At 43.9% G+C, this 16,840-nt stretch overlaps 1 protein-coding gene across 2 annotated transcripts; it reads right to left on the bottom strand.

The window, feature by feature from the left end:
- Window positions 1-945: 945 nt before the first annotated feature.
- LOC307201829 (serine protease 27-like) lies at window positions 946-15,940 on the bottom strand. 2 transcript variants are annotated; one of them, XM_079951296.1, is made up of 7 exons: window positions 15,766-15,940; window positions 8,733-8,759; window positions 7,191-7,217; window positions 6,808-6,970; window positions 4,659-4,930; window positions 3,240-3,409; window positions 946-1,315 (listed from the first exon to the last, which is right to left on the bottom strand). In XM_079951296.1, the coding sequence occupies exons 1-7, from the start codon at window positions 15,815-15,817 to the stop codon at window positions 1,031-1,033; spliced, it is 996 nt and encodes a 331-aa protein (XP_079807422.1). In that variant the 5' UTR covers window positions 15,818-15,940; the 3' UTR covers window positions 946-1,030. The 2 variants fall into 2 exon arrangements, with proteins under 2 accessions (XP_079807422.1, XP_079807423.1); XM_079951297.1 differs by lacking the exons at window positions 8,733-8,759; window positions 15,766-15,940 and adding an exon at window positions 7,313-7,399.
- Between the last annotated feature and the right edge of the window lie 900 nt (window positions 15,941-16,840).

The following is a 16,840-nucleotide window of genomic DNA, read 5'->3' on the forward strand; positions in this document are numbered from 1 at the left end:
CAAAGTTCTCAACTCGAGGTAACTCTTCCAGGTTAGCAGAGTTTGTAACCTGAAGCGTTTGTAACCTGAGGTGTTTGTAACTCGAGGTACCACTGTAATCACATGAGGAGGTTGTCATCTCTGTCCCTCACCACACCACACACCCTTGTACAAAACTACCTTCCAGTCACTCCCCTGATTAGGACCACTTTATGGGGGTTCACATGATTCCCTCCACATGTCAAAAGAAGGTGTGGTGGGGACTCAAAGGCTATGCTGATAAGCCCTGCATACTCCACACAGCACTACCACACACACATAGAGGTCCCAGGTATCCTCATAGAGGTCCCAGGTATCCTATTGCTTCAAATGTATGGTGTATTTGTATCACTATAGGAATAAAACGTTTGATTAAGAGGCAGACATCAGGGAGCATGGAGGTGGCAGTGAGGGGTGTTTTGCTCATACAGCCCCACAACTTCCTCCTTTTAATGCATGGGCTCCCCCCAACAGCCATAGCTGTTAGGAGATTTCAATAGGAGAATTCAAATTCTACTCCGTGAAGTAAGAAATGTTGTGGTCTGCATAGACTGTGCAAATGTGCATGTGTATAGTCAACAGTTCACAAAATTAGCACCTTTTAGGGCAGGATGCAAGAACCCCTGTTCCAATGTAAGGGATATTTTAAGCAGCGGAGAGGGAGAGAGCTTAGAGGGCAGTGTTCCAAGTGAAGAAGTCCTGCTCCCTCACCAGAAAATATTGCTCCCCACACCTCCAATGTTCTATAAGTCCATAAAGTCTAACGTTGTCCTTCTTGTTGTTCTCTTCATCAAAACATGGAACTTTCCAGAACATTCCAGAATCCATCCACTCAGAACTGCATTCCTGATACATCCCAGAGGTATATGATAGAACAGCAGAAGCTACTGAACTACCAGTAATCTTCAGACACATTTTTTTGTGTGTGTGAAAATAACCTGTGTTTTTGTTTGTTTGTTTCCCATAACACTTCGTTTGAGTGAGGGAAACATTGGAACACACTCATATCCCTCTATGTCAGAAGAATGGCAGTGAGGCAGGAGGCAGTGAGCAGCAGCAGGAACTCTTTGAGGACAAGGGTGGAGGCCAATGCAGATGAAGCGTCTCTGTAATAAGTGACATTCACGAGGCCAAACTGAGCTCCTGCGTAGTGCCTCTTTATCCAGTCCTCGTAGAAGCCAACACGGGTGTAGACGCCTGGGCGGTTGGGAATGGCACACATTTCACCCCAGCTCACAATGCCCACTACAAACCAAGCGCCATCCTCTTGACAGACCAAGGGACCTCCGGAGTCACCCTAGGTTAAGGAAAGCAGCTGGTGAGAGTTTGTAACATGCCCCTGACAACCATCTCCCTGGGTAAGATCTCTGTCACCTATGACAGAGGTATATACTAAAGGTATAGCTATACTAAAGGTATAGCTAGAATAAAAAAGTCCCTTTTCCAGGCTGCCTCTGAGCATGGACAGTACACCCTCTCCTCCAGACTAGGAAGCAACAACCAGGCTAAACCTACCTTGGGAGTTAGGCTAAAGGACTTCCAGACAGGTGTAGTGAAAGCTGAGCTAAATAGTCCTACTAGAACATTTCCCAGCAAATTTTAGGAAGGAGCACGAAGTTTCCCTGAATATCCCCCTACACACAAACACAATTTTTGCACTATAGGTCCCATGTGTTTTGTAGTTGTGACAGCAACAGCGACAAAACTCCTTGGAGTCTCGACAGCTAGTAGCAGCAACTTTCCCCCTAGTGGCTGACATCTGGTTCTCCTAATTTCTTCAGATTGTATGGAGGGAAATCCTATTTATTCGAATCAGGTTTTAATGAGCATTGTGTAATGTGTAAAATACATCTGAATTGTAATATACATTGTAATCAGTTCTTTTTTTCTGGGTGTGCTCAAGGGTACGCAGTACCAGCACCCTTTTTTTCTAGAAGAAAAGCACTGATTGTAATGTATTTTAGGTGGGAAGTTTTCTGTTTTGGTATGGCCAAAGTCAGTTTAACTGTCAACAGAAGCCTTAACTGACAACTGTGAAGAAAGGCTAGTGTTAGAATTCTCCGTATGCAAAAGAAGTATAGAATGCCTGCACATTTTGATTGGTGGGTGCAGGTTTAGAATTTTCAGCTGGACACTCTGATTGGCTGGGACTGGACTAGAGGGCCTAGAGGAAGTATATATAAAGCCATGTGCTGGTCAGCAGTGAGACAGTTGGAGTTGTTGGTGCTTGGTGTTCAGCCAGAAGAAGAAGACAGCAGAGGATGAGGGTAATGGAATAAGAAAGCAGACCTAAGATGGAGGTAGAGCAGTTTGGTGGCCAAATACTTGTTGGGCTGACTGAATTGCTTGGCTTAGGCTGAAGAGGCAAGGGGAGAATTGTTGGACGGGGGGAAATGAGAAGCAACCTGGAATGTTGGTTTCTGATGAGCAGTAGGAATCCCAGAGGCGAAATTTCCAAGTAGTACAGCAAGACAAACATACACTTTGATAAGTCAGTAAGGGGTTGGGAGAAGAGGCTTCCAACAGAGTCCTCAACTACAGTCGTACCTTGGAAGTCGAATGGAATCCGTTCCGGAAGTCCGTTTGACTTCCAAAACATTTGAAAACCAAAGCACAGCTTCTGATTGGCTGCAGGAACCTCCTGCAGCCAATCAGAAGCCGCAGAAGCCACACTGGACATTCGGTTTCCAAAAATAGTTCGCAAACTGAAACAGTCACTTCCGGGTTTGCGGCGTTTGGGAGCCAAAACGTTCAGGAACTAAGCTGTTCGACTTCCAAGGTACGACTGTTGGTGAGACTTAACTGGGGTGCAGCGGGGGGGGGGGAGGCAACTGCATCCTTAAAGCTGTCTCACTTTAACATTAATAGCTGGATACAATGTGTTGATATTTAAAGTGACAGTAACAAGCTACCAAAGTGTATACTGACTTAAAGATACAGTACTATTTTAAACCAGATAAGGTTGTTCACTTTCTACTCTTGATATAAATAAATGTAAACGCTTTTGTTAAATATAATATCTTATTTGATTGGCTTTGTGCCACAGTTGTAGCCCACAGTTATAGGGTTATTAGTAAGTGGAGGGTGCAGAGGGAATAAGTGAGACGGAATGGATTTAGGAGAAATCCAACCACATCTGGAAGGGCACAGGTTCCTCATCCTTGACCTATGCCCTCACTGCTGCTCTGCCATTTGCATATCCACTGGTACTCCTTTCTTACCAAACATGCATCTTTCTCTCCTTCGGCATAGCCAGCGCAGATCATGTCATCCTGGATCTGCCGGATACTGGGGGGGATACCAGTGCCAATGTGGTACATGGCATCACAGGATCTTGTGTCTATCAAGGGCACCTGGAGCTGTTGCAGGGTCTTGGGAGCCCGGAGGGTAGCTTGAGGCAAAATTAAGATGGCATGGATGGAAGAAGAGGAGGAGTGAGAAATCAAGCAATTCAGAATAAATTAAATACTGCAAGAGGAAAGGGATGCAAATCCACCTCAGAAACAACAGTGGGTTTTTCAAAAATATACTGGCAAATTCAGGTCACACAATGTAGTTGATTGGAGGTCTTACACAACAAATCCACTTACCCAAAAGATCTGACTTGTTGTGATGTGGAAAGTGATAGGAAAATGCACTGGGAAAATGTGAGACACTTGCTTCTAACCTTGCCACAGATGAGAGCTGGAGGATAACATCTAAAGGGCCACAAGTTGCCCATCTCTGAACTAACCACGTAGCAACAGAATTTCAAACATCTTGCCACTAATTTCACCTTTTCTTTTCACCTCAGTCATGGCTAAGTACTCTGGTCTAAGCTGCTCTCTCTATCCCAGTCTTTGCTAACCTGGTGCCGTCCAAATGTTTTGGATCTAGCTGCAACAGCAGGGGCTGATGGGGGTTGTAGTCCAAAACATCTAAAGGGAACCATATTGGCACCCAGCTAAAGGTATCCCTCATGAAGTACCGGTAATTCGCATCTCAGTTCCCCTTGATTTGCACCTTCTAAGTATCCAGACCCTATCAAGCCCCTTCCTTATCTGCCCTTTTCACCACATGAACTCCAAATTATTTGTTATTATTAACAATAACAATTTATTTTGTATTTTTTTAATATCCCACCCCCAGAGACACAAATCTGTATTATTCCAAGCAGTTATATCTCACATCATACTTCCAGTCAAGTGGTTACAGAGGTTATCTGTCACCTTAAATCCCCAAACCTTCTGAACCATGTGTTCTCTGTGCTCCTATTTATTTGTTTGTTTGTTTGTTTGTTTGTTTGTTTGTTTGTTTGTTTGTTTGTTTGTTTTAGACATTTCTATACTGCCCTGCAGAAGAAGGTCCCAGTATGGTTTATGTACAAAGGGGTGGGGGAGAAAGCCTATTAAAATACAGGTTAAAAGCAAACATGAACCTCACTGAGCACCTTAATCCATACCCATTCCAAAACTGCAACGCAGCTGAACCATTTTAGCCCATTTTGGATAACATGCCTTACAGCGAGTCAGACTAAAGTTCAGCTCCAAGCTAACCATCAGCAGGTCTTTAGGGTTCCAGGTAAGGATCTTTGCCAGGGATTAAAACTGGAACTTTCTGCAATCAAAACAGCTGTCTGCCCCTGAGCTACAGCACCTCACCTCCATATTGTGGAGCTCCCCATCCCGTCACCCAACAAAGGGTGCCATTTGGGATCTGGACCTTGGCATCTGGGAGACAGGCTGGGAGGATGCTTTTGGTGAAGCGTACGGGATGTTCCAACTGAACCAGAGCTATATCTCCACTGGTCCCATCTCCAGCATAGTGCTTGTTCACGATCACTTGGGAGAGTTTCAACCACTTAGCATTGGGTTCTGAGTTCAAGAGCTGGTAGTTCCCCAAGTTTGCTTGGAAGTGAGATAGTTTTGACGTCCTGTTAGGAAAAACAAACAAGAGTCAGGACATGGGGTGGGGTCGTTTCTGAATTAAAAAGAGGGTGTGTTGTATCATGTTCTCCACATGTGGGGAAACTGTGGCCTCCAGGTGTTTCTGAACTAAAATCCCCATCATCCCTAGACATTGACCATGCTTGATGGGGCTTATAGGAGTTGTAGCTCAGCAACGTCTGGAAGCCAAAGGTTCCTCTGCCAGCTTTACTCAAATTATCAGTTATGACAGCTTTGAGTATTATCACAGTGCTTTAAATGGATAGTGTGAATGTAGGGGACGCGGGCAAAGCTGTCAACCTTTCCCTTTTCTTGCGAGGAATCCTATTCGGAATAAGGGAATTTCACTTTAAAAAAAGGAAAAGTTGACAGCTATGGACGCGGGTGGTGCTGTGGTCTAAACCACTGAGCCTCTTGGTCTTGCCAAGCAGAAGGTCAGTGGTTCGAATCCCCATGACAGGGTGAGCTCCCGTTGCTCTGTCCCAGCTCCTGCCAATCTAGCAGTTCGAAAGCACTCCAGTGCAAGTAGATAAATAGGTACCGCTGTGGCGGGATGGTAAACGGCATTTTCATGAGCTCTGGCTTCCATCACGGTGTTCCGTTGCGCCAGAAGCTGTTTAGTCATGCTGGTCATATGACCTGGAAAGCTGTCTGTGGACAAACGTCAGCTCCCTTGGCCTGAAAATGAGATGAGTACCGCATCTCATAGTCGCCTTTGACTGGACTTAACCGTCCAGGGGTCCTTTACCTTTTTTTTACCTAGTGTGAATGTGACCACAGTTGGTCACTTGCATGTACAAGTGAATACCTGGGCATAGGATTCAAATATACATTGGGACCTCCATGTGGGGGGAGACTCCCCATTTCAAAAGCAGCAGCCAAACATAAGAGCAGCACCGTGGTGGAGCCAGAGGCACTCCCCACAGCCCTGTTCTGTTTTGCAGCAGTAACACAAACAGAAAGTTAGTCACCATGTTTGTTTACCCGAGGCGGCTACTTTGGTTTACGTTGTGCATGAACAATATCATACACACGTCACTTTGCAATGTAGGGTGGGGTAGAAATTTAATTAATGATGATGGCAGGACCAGTGGCAACAAGAAATACAAGAGAAAGCTGAGGGGGGATTATGTGTTTGGGGTGGGAGGGGAATGGGGTAGAAGCTCAGATGACCTGACATATCAGGTAGGCTGTCTTTTGAAGCTCCTGGGTTTCTCAAGGGAGAGAACAGAGAACAACAGGATTGAAGACTTGTGAATAGGGATATCAGATAATTCCAACGGAAATTACATAATTTATGTAATTAATTATGTAAATTAAATAATTTTGCCACAATGGGCAGAGGGACAGATAGCATAGTTTTGAGTAAAGACAAACAGCAGTATAACAAACAGTGCTGTATGTTACAAATAAAGGGCAGAATGGAAAACATTGTCTTTTTACATCTGCACTTGTGAGCAGGCCTTTCTCACCACGAAGTTCTGCCTTGCACAGCTCCTTTTCAGGTGCTCTTTTAAAGTTGCTGAAGGAAAACTTTGTGGGGAGAGGACCTAACACAGCAGTGGATCATTGCCAAACAGCCAGAGCATAATTCCAGAGGCCTAATATGTTTAAATATCTGTTACTACACAGAGAACAAATAGGGGGAATTCTGCCTCTCCTTATTCCTCCACGAGGGCTAGTGACTTGCTTTTAAGAAAATGAACACTAAAGACGCAGGGACGGACCTGTACTATCTTCAAAGGGTGTGTAAGGCAGGCTCTCACAAGTCCTGCTTCTGTGTTCTTTGAAAATGCTAGGTCAGATCTTTTGCCTACTCATTTTTCCCATTACACACTCCAAGGCCATTCTCCCTGTTACTCACTTGGGGAAGCAGTGGGCTGCTGTCAGCACCCAGTCAGCACTGATGAGGGTCCCTCCACAGGCATGCTGTCCATTATATTGGAGGCTGACTTGCCATGGCCAGTCCCCACGAGAAGCATCTTTTCCCCCCACAATACGGTTTTGGGGCATCACCCGACCACACACTGGCAAAACAGAGAGAAAAAGAAGTTGGCAGGAAATTGACAAACATCTCGGTTTTGACCTCTTCCCCAAGAAGTCCAGGCAAAGGGGGAAACTCCCAGTATGAAGGACAGAAGCCAAGGGCCAGGCTATATTCCTCAGAGCCCACCCCCTAATTTCACTGTGCTGCTACAATAACCCTGTGGTTTTCGGTGAGAGAACCTGTTTTTGCTGATCTCTTACCTGTCTGAGTGCCATTTCCCACATCTCCTAAAAATAAAAGAGGAAGAGAGGAAACAGGAGGTTTGGGTCTTCAGTACATTGTAAGCAATATTTAAAAGCAAAACTAGTGAGCAACAAAGTACCTTATCTCATTATTTTAGGTTGGAGGCTTCAACATTTGATTTAAAAAATGTAGATGCTGATTTCAAGCACTGAAAAATCAAGCGAGATTTGTTTTCTTGCTAATCTTTTTAATTAATTCTAGTATAACTGCGCAAGAATAAAATGAAGAGAAAATATGAGTAGCAAAGTTGCATTAGGAAGAGTGAGAAATAAACAGATAGAAAATAAGATTAATGTAAATGAGTTATAAGGAGATATATTGTGTTAATTTGTCATTCCAGAATTCTATAAGTGTAGACTGTATTTCAATGAAGTTGTTTTGATAATTATTATAAAGTGTTCTTCTATTATATATTTGCTTTATTGGCAGTATTATTTCCCAAGTATTCTTCAGCCATTCTGTAACAGTCAGGGTGGCGGTACATTTGCAAGTTTGGCAATACATAGTTTTGATATGGTCAGTAGAGTTTGTATTAATTGATGATCAATATCCTCAAAGGATTGTTTTAGAATTTGGGGATAAAGCATATTATGCAATTTCCTGTATTGTGTCAAATATCATAGACCAGAATCTTTTTACAGTACTTTGCTACAATTCCAGAAAATGCATATGAAATCTGTTTTCATTCATTTACATCTCCATAAGTAAATGTTTGTTCTGTTGTGAGAAGTTTGCTCCATTGTGAGAAGTTTGCTCTGTTCAGAGGACAAATCTAAGTGTGATTTCTATGTGGCAGAAATGGTTCCCTTTGTAGCAACTACCACATTGAAGGGGAAGTTAGACCCCTTCATATAAGCACACAGAAAATCTAGTGTTCAATTATGAATCTTCAAGCATACAGAAAATCAATTTTATTTAATTAATACAACTTAATTGAGCACTACAGAAAATAAGATAAATGAAGTTAATACCATGAGAAACTTCGTAAAGTGCTAGCATTAAAATTCTAAAATATAGATTACTGATGCAGAGCTGAGAAACCCAAATTAAATCATAATTTCCTGAATATTGGGCAGCAAGCAAAAGGTCATATGGGCCTCCCAAAATGAAAAGTGGTGAGAAATGTTCAAAAGAAGCAATATTTTTTTACCCAATTTTTCTTTGGAATGTGATAATTTCTCCTAATCTTTCTCAATTATCAAAGAAAAACAAGACTGCATTCTACAAAATCCCCAACTTTAGGAAAGAATTTGATAAATAATATACCCACTGCAACAATTTTGATGGAACATAGCTTATGGTGTGTACACAGCCTTTGCCTTAACTCCTGCCATTACAATAACAGCAATGTTAACAATTCTGCAGGGGAGGGGGGAGAACATTTCCTTGTAGATTATAGGATTACTGTCTGAGCACACACATTGCTTAGCATATCTAGTGCACGGTTCAAAGTACCATAAATACATTTTGCACATGGTCCAGATGAAAGAGATACTCACCGCTTTGAGTTTCATGTTTCAGGACACCTGAGTGAAAAATGATTAAATGACATCATCAGAGGCAAAGCTTGGGAACCAGATTGTTTAGGTATAAACAAGAACCAGGAAGAGGAAGCCAAATAAAATCATAACATTGAAAAAAGAAAAAGGTAAACAGAAGGTGTCCTTGAAGGAACAATGGTGAGTCAGGGCCAAGACAACCCAGGTGACAACTTGGGGCACCAGGTTCATCGGGGCATCTGTGCCATAAGGCATCACTGCCTCAGGTGGCTAGACATCTGAAACGGATTGGAATGGAGTGGAACCCTGCAGTACTTGAAGAGAAGAAACTCCATGGTGCATCTGCAGCAGCACAACCAGACACCTTCATCTGCCAAAGCTACAACAAAACATGTCTCTCCCGCATTGGTCTCTACAGCCACAGCAGGCATTGTAACCTCCCAACAGTTTGACTTCACCCACAAAGTTGCACCATGTGAGACAAATGGATGGCAACAACTCGTGATCTCTGTTACCGTATTTACTCTCATATAATATTGTTACAATATTGACCCTCCCCCCCATTGTAATATTGTTGCCCACCCTTCCAAAAACAACAGAGAAGTGATTGAGCTCTTTGATTGAGGGTGAAATCTTTCTCTTCGGTGAGGTATGTCTTGAGACTCTTAGGACTGCCTGTGGCAGTGTGGCAGAGGGAAAGCTGCAAAATGATAACCATTTTGGAATACACTAATTGTTATGTTTCCCCCACCCTGCCATTTCTTGGAGCCCAGGGGGAGCCTGGTAGTCATTTGAGCATTCCAAGCCACACCTTTTTATGGGCACAGCTTCTTAAAACACATAATTCCAACAGAACTTGCTTCAGATATGAATGCTTGTTGTGTACTTAACATCTGCCCCACATAGGCTCTTGTGAGATTCTGGTTCAGAGCAACTGTGGTTTCCTTATCTTAGGCCTTGTCCCCACAAACAGTGAGAACATTCTTTCCAAATGGAAAAAAAAAAAGGTTTGCCAGGCTCCTATTGAAATTGTTATTTAATTGCAGTTTCCTTATTCCAGGGCTTTCTCTCCATTTTCCACCTCATGCTGCTGTGGAGCCGAAGGCTGGCTAGCAAACAATGTGTTTCAAATGTGCTTTAAAGATATTGTGTGTACACGGCCTTGGTGTTTCATGGTTAAGGTTAGGCTACCACCATTGCCCTTGACATGCTAGTTTTCTGTGTGAAGAGACATTCATTTATTTCCCACAAAGCAAGTGGGCATTGAACCATATGAACTCTCACCTACAGTCTGGAGTGGTAGAGTTCAGACACAGATCCATCCCCTCAACTGTTTGTAAGAATTGATTGAGCTTTTACACACTAACCAGGCAGTCAGGGAGTCACATTGACTACAAAGTGCAGTTTCGACAGGACACCCGTTGGCAAGCAGATTTTGCAAGGTGGAGGAGACGGGGCAATGGGGGGACTGGCATTTATGACCGTATTTTTCGCTCTATAGGACGCACACACATTTCCCCTTAATTTTTGGAGGGGAAAAGTGTGTCCTATAGAGCGAAAAATCCGGTAATTTTTATTCTTTCTCTAAATACCTAAATGCATGGAAGCAAAAAAAAAAAACTTTTACAGTAGGATCTCACTGCAAACTCAGTCTGTTAAATAGGATTAACTGAGTAAATGACCCGAACAGAGTAAACTCCTCAGGCAGTTTATTTTTCTGCAAAAGGTTGGTGTGCTTAGCGCATGTGACAAACAGTATGGAAGAATTGCAAACATACCACCCATGTACTGCAGTCACAGATCCCACACTTTTGATCAAAAGACCAAACTAGATGTGATGCAGGAGTGCAATGACCAGGTACTCCAGAAAGTGGTTTGTACTTCACAGAGGCTACATGGGACTTCTGATATGACGGAAGTAGTGGCACTAGGAGAGAGGCACTTAGAATACACATTGTTACTCAGTTGCCCCTGGAAAAAGGCTGCTGTATTTGTCTATCCTTCTAGAGATCCATTTGGAATTGGTGGGAGCCATTGAGATCATGACAATGACACAGTAGGAAAGGGTTAAACATCCCCTCCCTCTGTGCTGGTTCCCCAATCAAACAGCATGCAACTGCTTTGTCATTAAAAAAAGTGAGTCTGGTTAGATCCTGACTCATTAAACCGTCCAAGGAAACCAAGAATACCAGAGGAAAGTGTTTATGTATGCGACCACGGCTGCCACTTTGCTAGCTCATAGATTGAAAGAAGATACAGTCCAGCCAAGGAAGAGTGGCAGATAAAACTAATGAACTATGCTGAAATGGCAAAACTTACAGGAAGAATCAGGAACCAGGAAGAATCAAATTATAATAAGTAATTGGTAAAGCATATAACGTATTTGAAAAATTATTTTAAACACACATTAGTTGGATTGACAGAAATCTCATAGTAAAAAATGGAATTTTGGATTGATTAAGGGTTTATAATAACTGGAATTATTGAGAAGATGCAAAAGGAAAATAATAACATAATGATCCACAAAAGGGGGGAGGGAAGTCAAAGGGGATACATTGTTTGTATTCTGTTTCCTTTTATTTCTTTTTTGTTACTGTTTGTAAAACTGAAAATGCAATTAAATATATATATATGGGATTTTCTCTCCCCCCCCCTATATATATATATATATATATATATATATATATATATATGTAAACAAAAGGCTTTCCTCCTCTTCAAGCAGGAACTTGGCTGCTCTTTGGAGCCTGTCCATGTTCCTGGAACAGAATGTCACTAAGAATGATACAATGTCATGACATACAAATTGTGCCCAGGGACATTATGGGGGTGGGGGTGGGGAGGGTCTGCCAATATGGCTCACTAGGAAAGAACAATCTTCAAATAGTGGCGGGACACTGGAAAAGTGGAAGACAACATCTCCACATACTGGGTGCCACCAGCAGGAAGACCTTTTCAAGCACATGGTGCCTTCCAAGTGCACACACACTTCCAAAAAAATTTCCAGGTGAACTTTCTTCTGCACAGGCATACCTGCATGCACAATGCATGCATGTTGAAAATTGTTTTTGAATTAGCAAAATACCTAACAAGCAGGGGAAGAAGCCAGAACTGGAAGCAAACAAAACAAGAAAGCTTTTCTCTTCTTAGAGCTTCCCATTTGCAGTCTGGCAGCCAACCCAGACGCCTGACAAGCCAGCCAGAAAATGCTCAATTGGCAGCCATACTCACCTGCTCTTATGCAAACTGCACTCTAGTCTGCTTCCAGAAAGTTCTGGTTGCCCACCCCCAAGTCAGGAGTGCTGGCTCCTTGACAGCATTCCCCTGCAAAGCTAGGGAATGAACCCAGGAATCCTGATCCTCTTTCCTAATTCCATATTTTCCCACATACACAAGCACACATCTCTATGCATTCCAGAAATGTTAACTTCACACAGACAAGGATCCAGGTAACTGAGGGACGTAACCCACAGTCACTCACAACTGAGAAGCCTGTGCAGGAGTGTGCCCTGTAATAATGCTGAAATGCCACCTCTTTTAGCCCTGTGTAATCTCTATCACAGACGCGGGTGGCGCTGTGGGTTAAACCACAGAGCCCAGGACTTGCCGATCAGAAGGTCAGTGGTTCAAATCCCCCCAAGGGGTGAGCTCCCATTGCTTGGTCCCTGCTCCTGCCAACCTAGCAAGTAGATAAATAGGTACCGCTCCGGTGGGAAGGTAAACAGCGTTTCCGTGCACTGCTCTGGTTTGCCAGAAGCGGCTTAGTCATGCTGGCCACATGATCCAGAAGCTGTCTGCGGACAAACGCCGGCTCCCTCGGCCTATAGAGTGAGATGAGCTCGCAACCCCAGAGTCGGTCACGACTGGACCTAATGGTCAGGGGTCCCTTTACCTTTACCTTTAATCTCTATCACATAATAACTGCATGAAGTCTGGAGAAGGAAACACATTCAATAACGTCAAACATCCGTACAGCCTCCCACTCCCATTCCACCACTGGAGATGGTACTGGGGAGCCCCCCATTTCCCAACTCATCTGCCCAAATCACTAGGCCCTACTGCCTCCCAAGAAGGTCAGCAGTCATCCCACCCAAATATCTTCCTGTATACATAAAATCGTGCAGCCCCCATTGCAGGATTTGTAGTGCCTCATCACAAACCTGGATAGCTTGATGTCAGGGTGTGGGGAGGGGAGCAAAGGAGAAGGCAGGGTGCACAACAGCAGCGGCCATGACATGGGAGAAAGAAGGGATCAACACTGAGGGTGCAGAGGCAGTGGTTTAAAGCAGCAGCAGAAGTTAGAGTAGAGCAGGAGTGGAAGGACATAGGGAAATGGCAGTTTTAAGCAACACCAGAGGTTTGAAAAAAGCAGGGATGGAGGAAACAGAGTGGGGAATTGGTAGTTTCAAACAATGATGGAGGTTTGAATAGAGTGAGCAGGGGGTGGCACTAAGGCAGGGAGAGTGGCAGTTTAAAACAGAAGAAAGAGTTGGCAACAGCTCTGTGGTGTTAGCTTCGATGTTGTTGTCCTGGCCCGCACTGAAGAATTCAAACTTAGGCTTCTGTTTCTCCCAAAATCTTTAATGAGGCAGGGCAATAGTTAAAAGGCACAGCAGGCAAATTACATGGCTGAGCAGAAGCAGAGATGCTGATCCAAGAAGCGGCACACCTTCTGTCTCTTCCAATTGAAGAGTGGGGTGGACACAACCCTCAGTGTGGCAAATAGCTCAAGTTTAGGAGATGCCTGACTAGAGGTGCTCAGTGACACAGGGGCAGCACACCTCTCTGTCAACCTGCTTGGACCCTCCCCAAGATCCAGCTCCTGACTTTCTTCATCCCTAGTCCCCTTCTCTGGCTCAGATATTTCTTGGGACCCCAATTTCACCACCACCTGCTCCCCTGTGTCATCTAGCTCCAAACCCTTGATCTCCTCCCACTCCTCAGGAACTGACCATCCCCTCCATGACATCTCCACATCTCTTTACACAGTGCACATCTCTGCTACTTCTCTTTGTTAAAACTAGGATTTGGGGTTGTTGCTTTTTTAATAAAAAACCCTCTGTGTTATTCCATCCATGCTTTAGTCAAACCTCTGTCATTGTTTAAAACCACAAATTTCATCTCAGATGGTCTCCACCACCACCACCCTCACACTTCTGCCATTGTCTGAGTACAGTGAGAAGGGAAAGACGAGGAACAAAAACTGGCCATTCCTCAGCTGTTTCAGGTGACAGAATAAAGGATGAATAGCCCTCAAAAGTTTCACACAATGTATTTCACTCCTGACACCATGTGTTGTGTCTACCAGATTCAGTGCAGTAATTTTGAAGACATATTTTATTAACAAGAGAAAAAATTGTTGGCATCTGTCTGTCTCAGGAGACAATAGAGGAATGAGCCTTTGGGGGGTGTTGTCAAAGTGGACACCCATAGATAGATAGATAGATAGATAGATAGATAGATAGATATGATGTTATGAATCTGAGGGGAGGGACCCCCTAAAGCCAAGAAATTAATGAATGTCAGAACCTTGTTAATATTAAGATTCCAGACCAGCGGAAAAATACAGGTTAAGCTTCCTTTCCAAGCCAACGCCTCACCAGGGATAGAGGTGTTAACATGACAAAAGGGGTTGATGGCCCATCTAAGAGGAATCATTGGGCCTGAACAGACAGAGGTTGGCAATGTGACAGGGTGTGCATGTGAGGTGACAGGAAAAGAGTGCATTTAGCAAGGTGTGCTGGGAACGAGAAGGGGGAAACAAAGACAGAGATCCATCTTTGGCAGGATGGCTGAAGGGACACTGGGGGAAATGCAGGGAACAAGCCACGCTTGAAATGACCATCCTGTAAAATCTGAACTCCCTCCAAGCAAACACAGGTGTAAATATATGGATAATATTTCCTAAAGCTATGACAGTCTCTGCCACGTTTTTATTCTCAAAGGAACACAGATACTGGGTGAGATTCTGGAACCCTCCTAGAATCGTGGCACAGTTAAATAGAAATTGGGGGTGGCGTCTAAATTTTGTAGTAATATACAGATATATATACACAACATTGATCAACAGAATTTAGCCTTCTCTAGCAGAATAAGCCAACGTACTTCCTCTTAAGAATCTACAGTACTGTAATATATATCCGAATAAAGTGTTGGCATAAAAGAGGCTGCAGAATGGGGAAGATGAGGAGGTGGAAATAGGGTTGATTTGTGTACAAGGGAGAGCTGAGAAAAGTAGAAAGAACAGAAGAGAAAATGGAAACTGCATAGGGGGTTGCAAAAAAGGAGAGAGAAGGAGGCATGGAAATGGGGTTGAAACAGAATGCCAGGACATGAAAGGGTCTAAAGAATAGGAGCTGGTGGTGGCTTCATAGTTGGACAAAAAATGAAAAGGGTGTTCAGTATCTGCAATGCAAGAGAGGTAGAAGATGCAGGAGATTACCCTGCAAGTGGATTGTGTGCAAGTGGGGTTGCACAAAAGAAAGAGGAAGATATGGACATGGGGTGAAGATGAAAATGGGGTGCAAAGTGGGGCTGTAGGATAGAAGGGAGAAGTGGCTTGGGAAATGAGGTTGGGAAAGTGAAGAGCAAACTTAGTAGCTGCATGGGGTGTGAAGGGAAAGCTCTACGGGGTGAATCTGGAGGAATGACAAGGGGCTGGTGAGCAGAGTCAGCAAGGGCACAGTATCTAGCATGGAACATCATTTGCACAGAGACATGATTCCACAGAATGTAAAACACAGTCCTATATAATCACTTGTCTTCAAAGCAGATGCGGGGGAGGAGGATAATCTACTTTCTAACCAATGAAGTCCTAGTGTCACCTCCTTTCTTATATTCTAAAGCAAAACTCTGGAGTAGTAACTTCCCTGTTATCACCTCTGCCTCTTCCCAAACAGCCCAGATACCCCACTGGAAACTACCACCCACTTGAGTTTTATCCAGAGAAAGAGAATCTTAGATACATGCACGTGCGCACACACACACACACACACACACACACACACACATGCACACACACACAATGACTTACCCTGTATCAGGGGTGGCATAGAGAGGCAGAAAAAGGAGAGGAAGATTCTCATAGTGCAGAAGGGCCCTGCCTCACCTCCAGGGGAGCAGGGCAACCTCAAACCTACAGCCCTCCAGGTTTGCTTCTGCTTCTGCGAGAACGTAGGTGAGCACGAAACAGGCAGGCACTTCCTGGCAGCCTCCTGGGAGAATGTGACCCAACCTGTCTGCCCACCCACTACGCTTTCTGTCCCCTCCAGGTAACCACGCCTTACTGGCCTTTTGCCCCCTCCCAGCTTGGTCAGGTTTTGCTGTGATATTCGTATGAGTTTGGTCAACTTAGATTCCTAGATCTAAGGCCCTCTTCCAAGAAACAAGGTACTTCTCCAAGCAGAGTGGCAGGGGCGAAGGCAAGGGAGGGAGGGAGGGAGGGAGGGAGGGAGAAATCCATCTTGTGCTGTGTTAGCCTGAATAAACAAAACAGGATACCTGTTAGTGTGCCTTTTTCCGGATACGAACTTGGTGCCAGTTCTTTGTGGAATAAATGAAAACCCGCAGCAACTTACGTTGTGCGAAAATTCCATTTTCTCAGTGGTAGAACTGCTAAATGGTGTTGTTGTGAACCAAGGAAGGCGTACTCAAGAGGGAGCATGCAGGCCCTGATTCACATGGGCAAATTCCCAGAATTTAGGGCCAAACGACCCTCCAGATGACCCTTTAATTGTGCATCATGAGTATTTATATTCATGCCTGCATAAGTGATCATGTTTTCAATAATATTTGCTCCTGCAAAACTTTTTTTTGGGGGGGTGGAGGACATTCTACTGCTTCATTTCCAATCAAGGTATATCCTGTAATTACCTGCTGAAATCCTGCAACATTTTGTGCCATACATGTTCTCTAGTGCGGGGGGGGGGGGAGTATTCCATTTTTGTTGTGCTATAACTCCACCAGGCAGCAATAATGTGGCAGCTTTGGGGAAGCATCCCAGAAGTAATAAAGCAGAATAAATCTGCCATGAATGCACTTGTGTCAATAACATGTTTTATTGTAGGTGTATTGCCCCTTTATCTGACTCTCAAGACTCTCTCCAAGCC

The sequence above is a fragment of the Podarcis cretensis genome (genome assembly GCF_951804945.1).
Source record: "Podarcis cretensis genome assembly, chromosome: 13".
Classification (NCBI taxonomy): Eukaryota; Metazoa; Chordata; class Lepidosauria; order Squamata; family Lacertidae; genus Podarcis; species Podarcis cretensis.

Coding starts and splice junctions, on each gene's coding strand:
- LOC307201829 (XM_079951296.1), bottom strand. CDS start 15,817: ATGAGAATCTTCCTCTCCTTTTTCTGCCTCTCTATGCCACCCCTGATA. Junction 4,931..6,807: donor GCAGCCCACTGCTTCCCCAA/GTGAGTAACAGG, acceptor TTTTCCTAACAG/GACGTCAAAACTATCTCACT. Junction 3,410..4,658: donor GGGAGCTCCACAATATGGAG/GTGAGGTGCTGT, acceptor TTTTGCCTCAAG/CTACCCTCCGGGCTCCCAAG.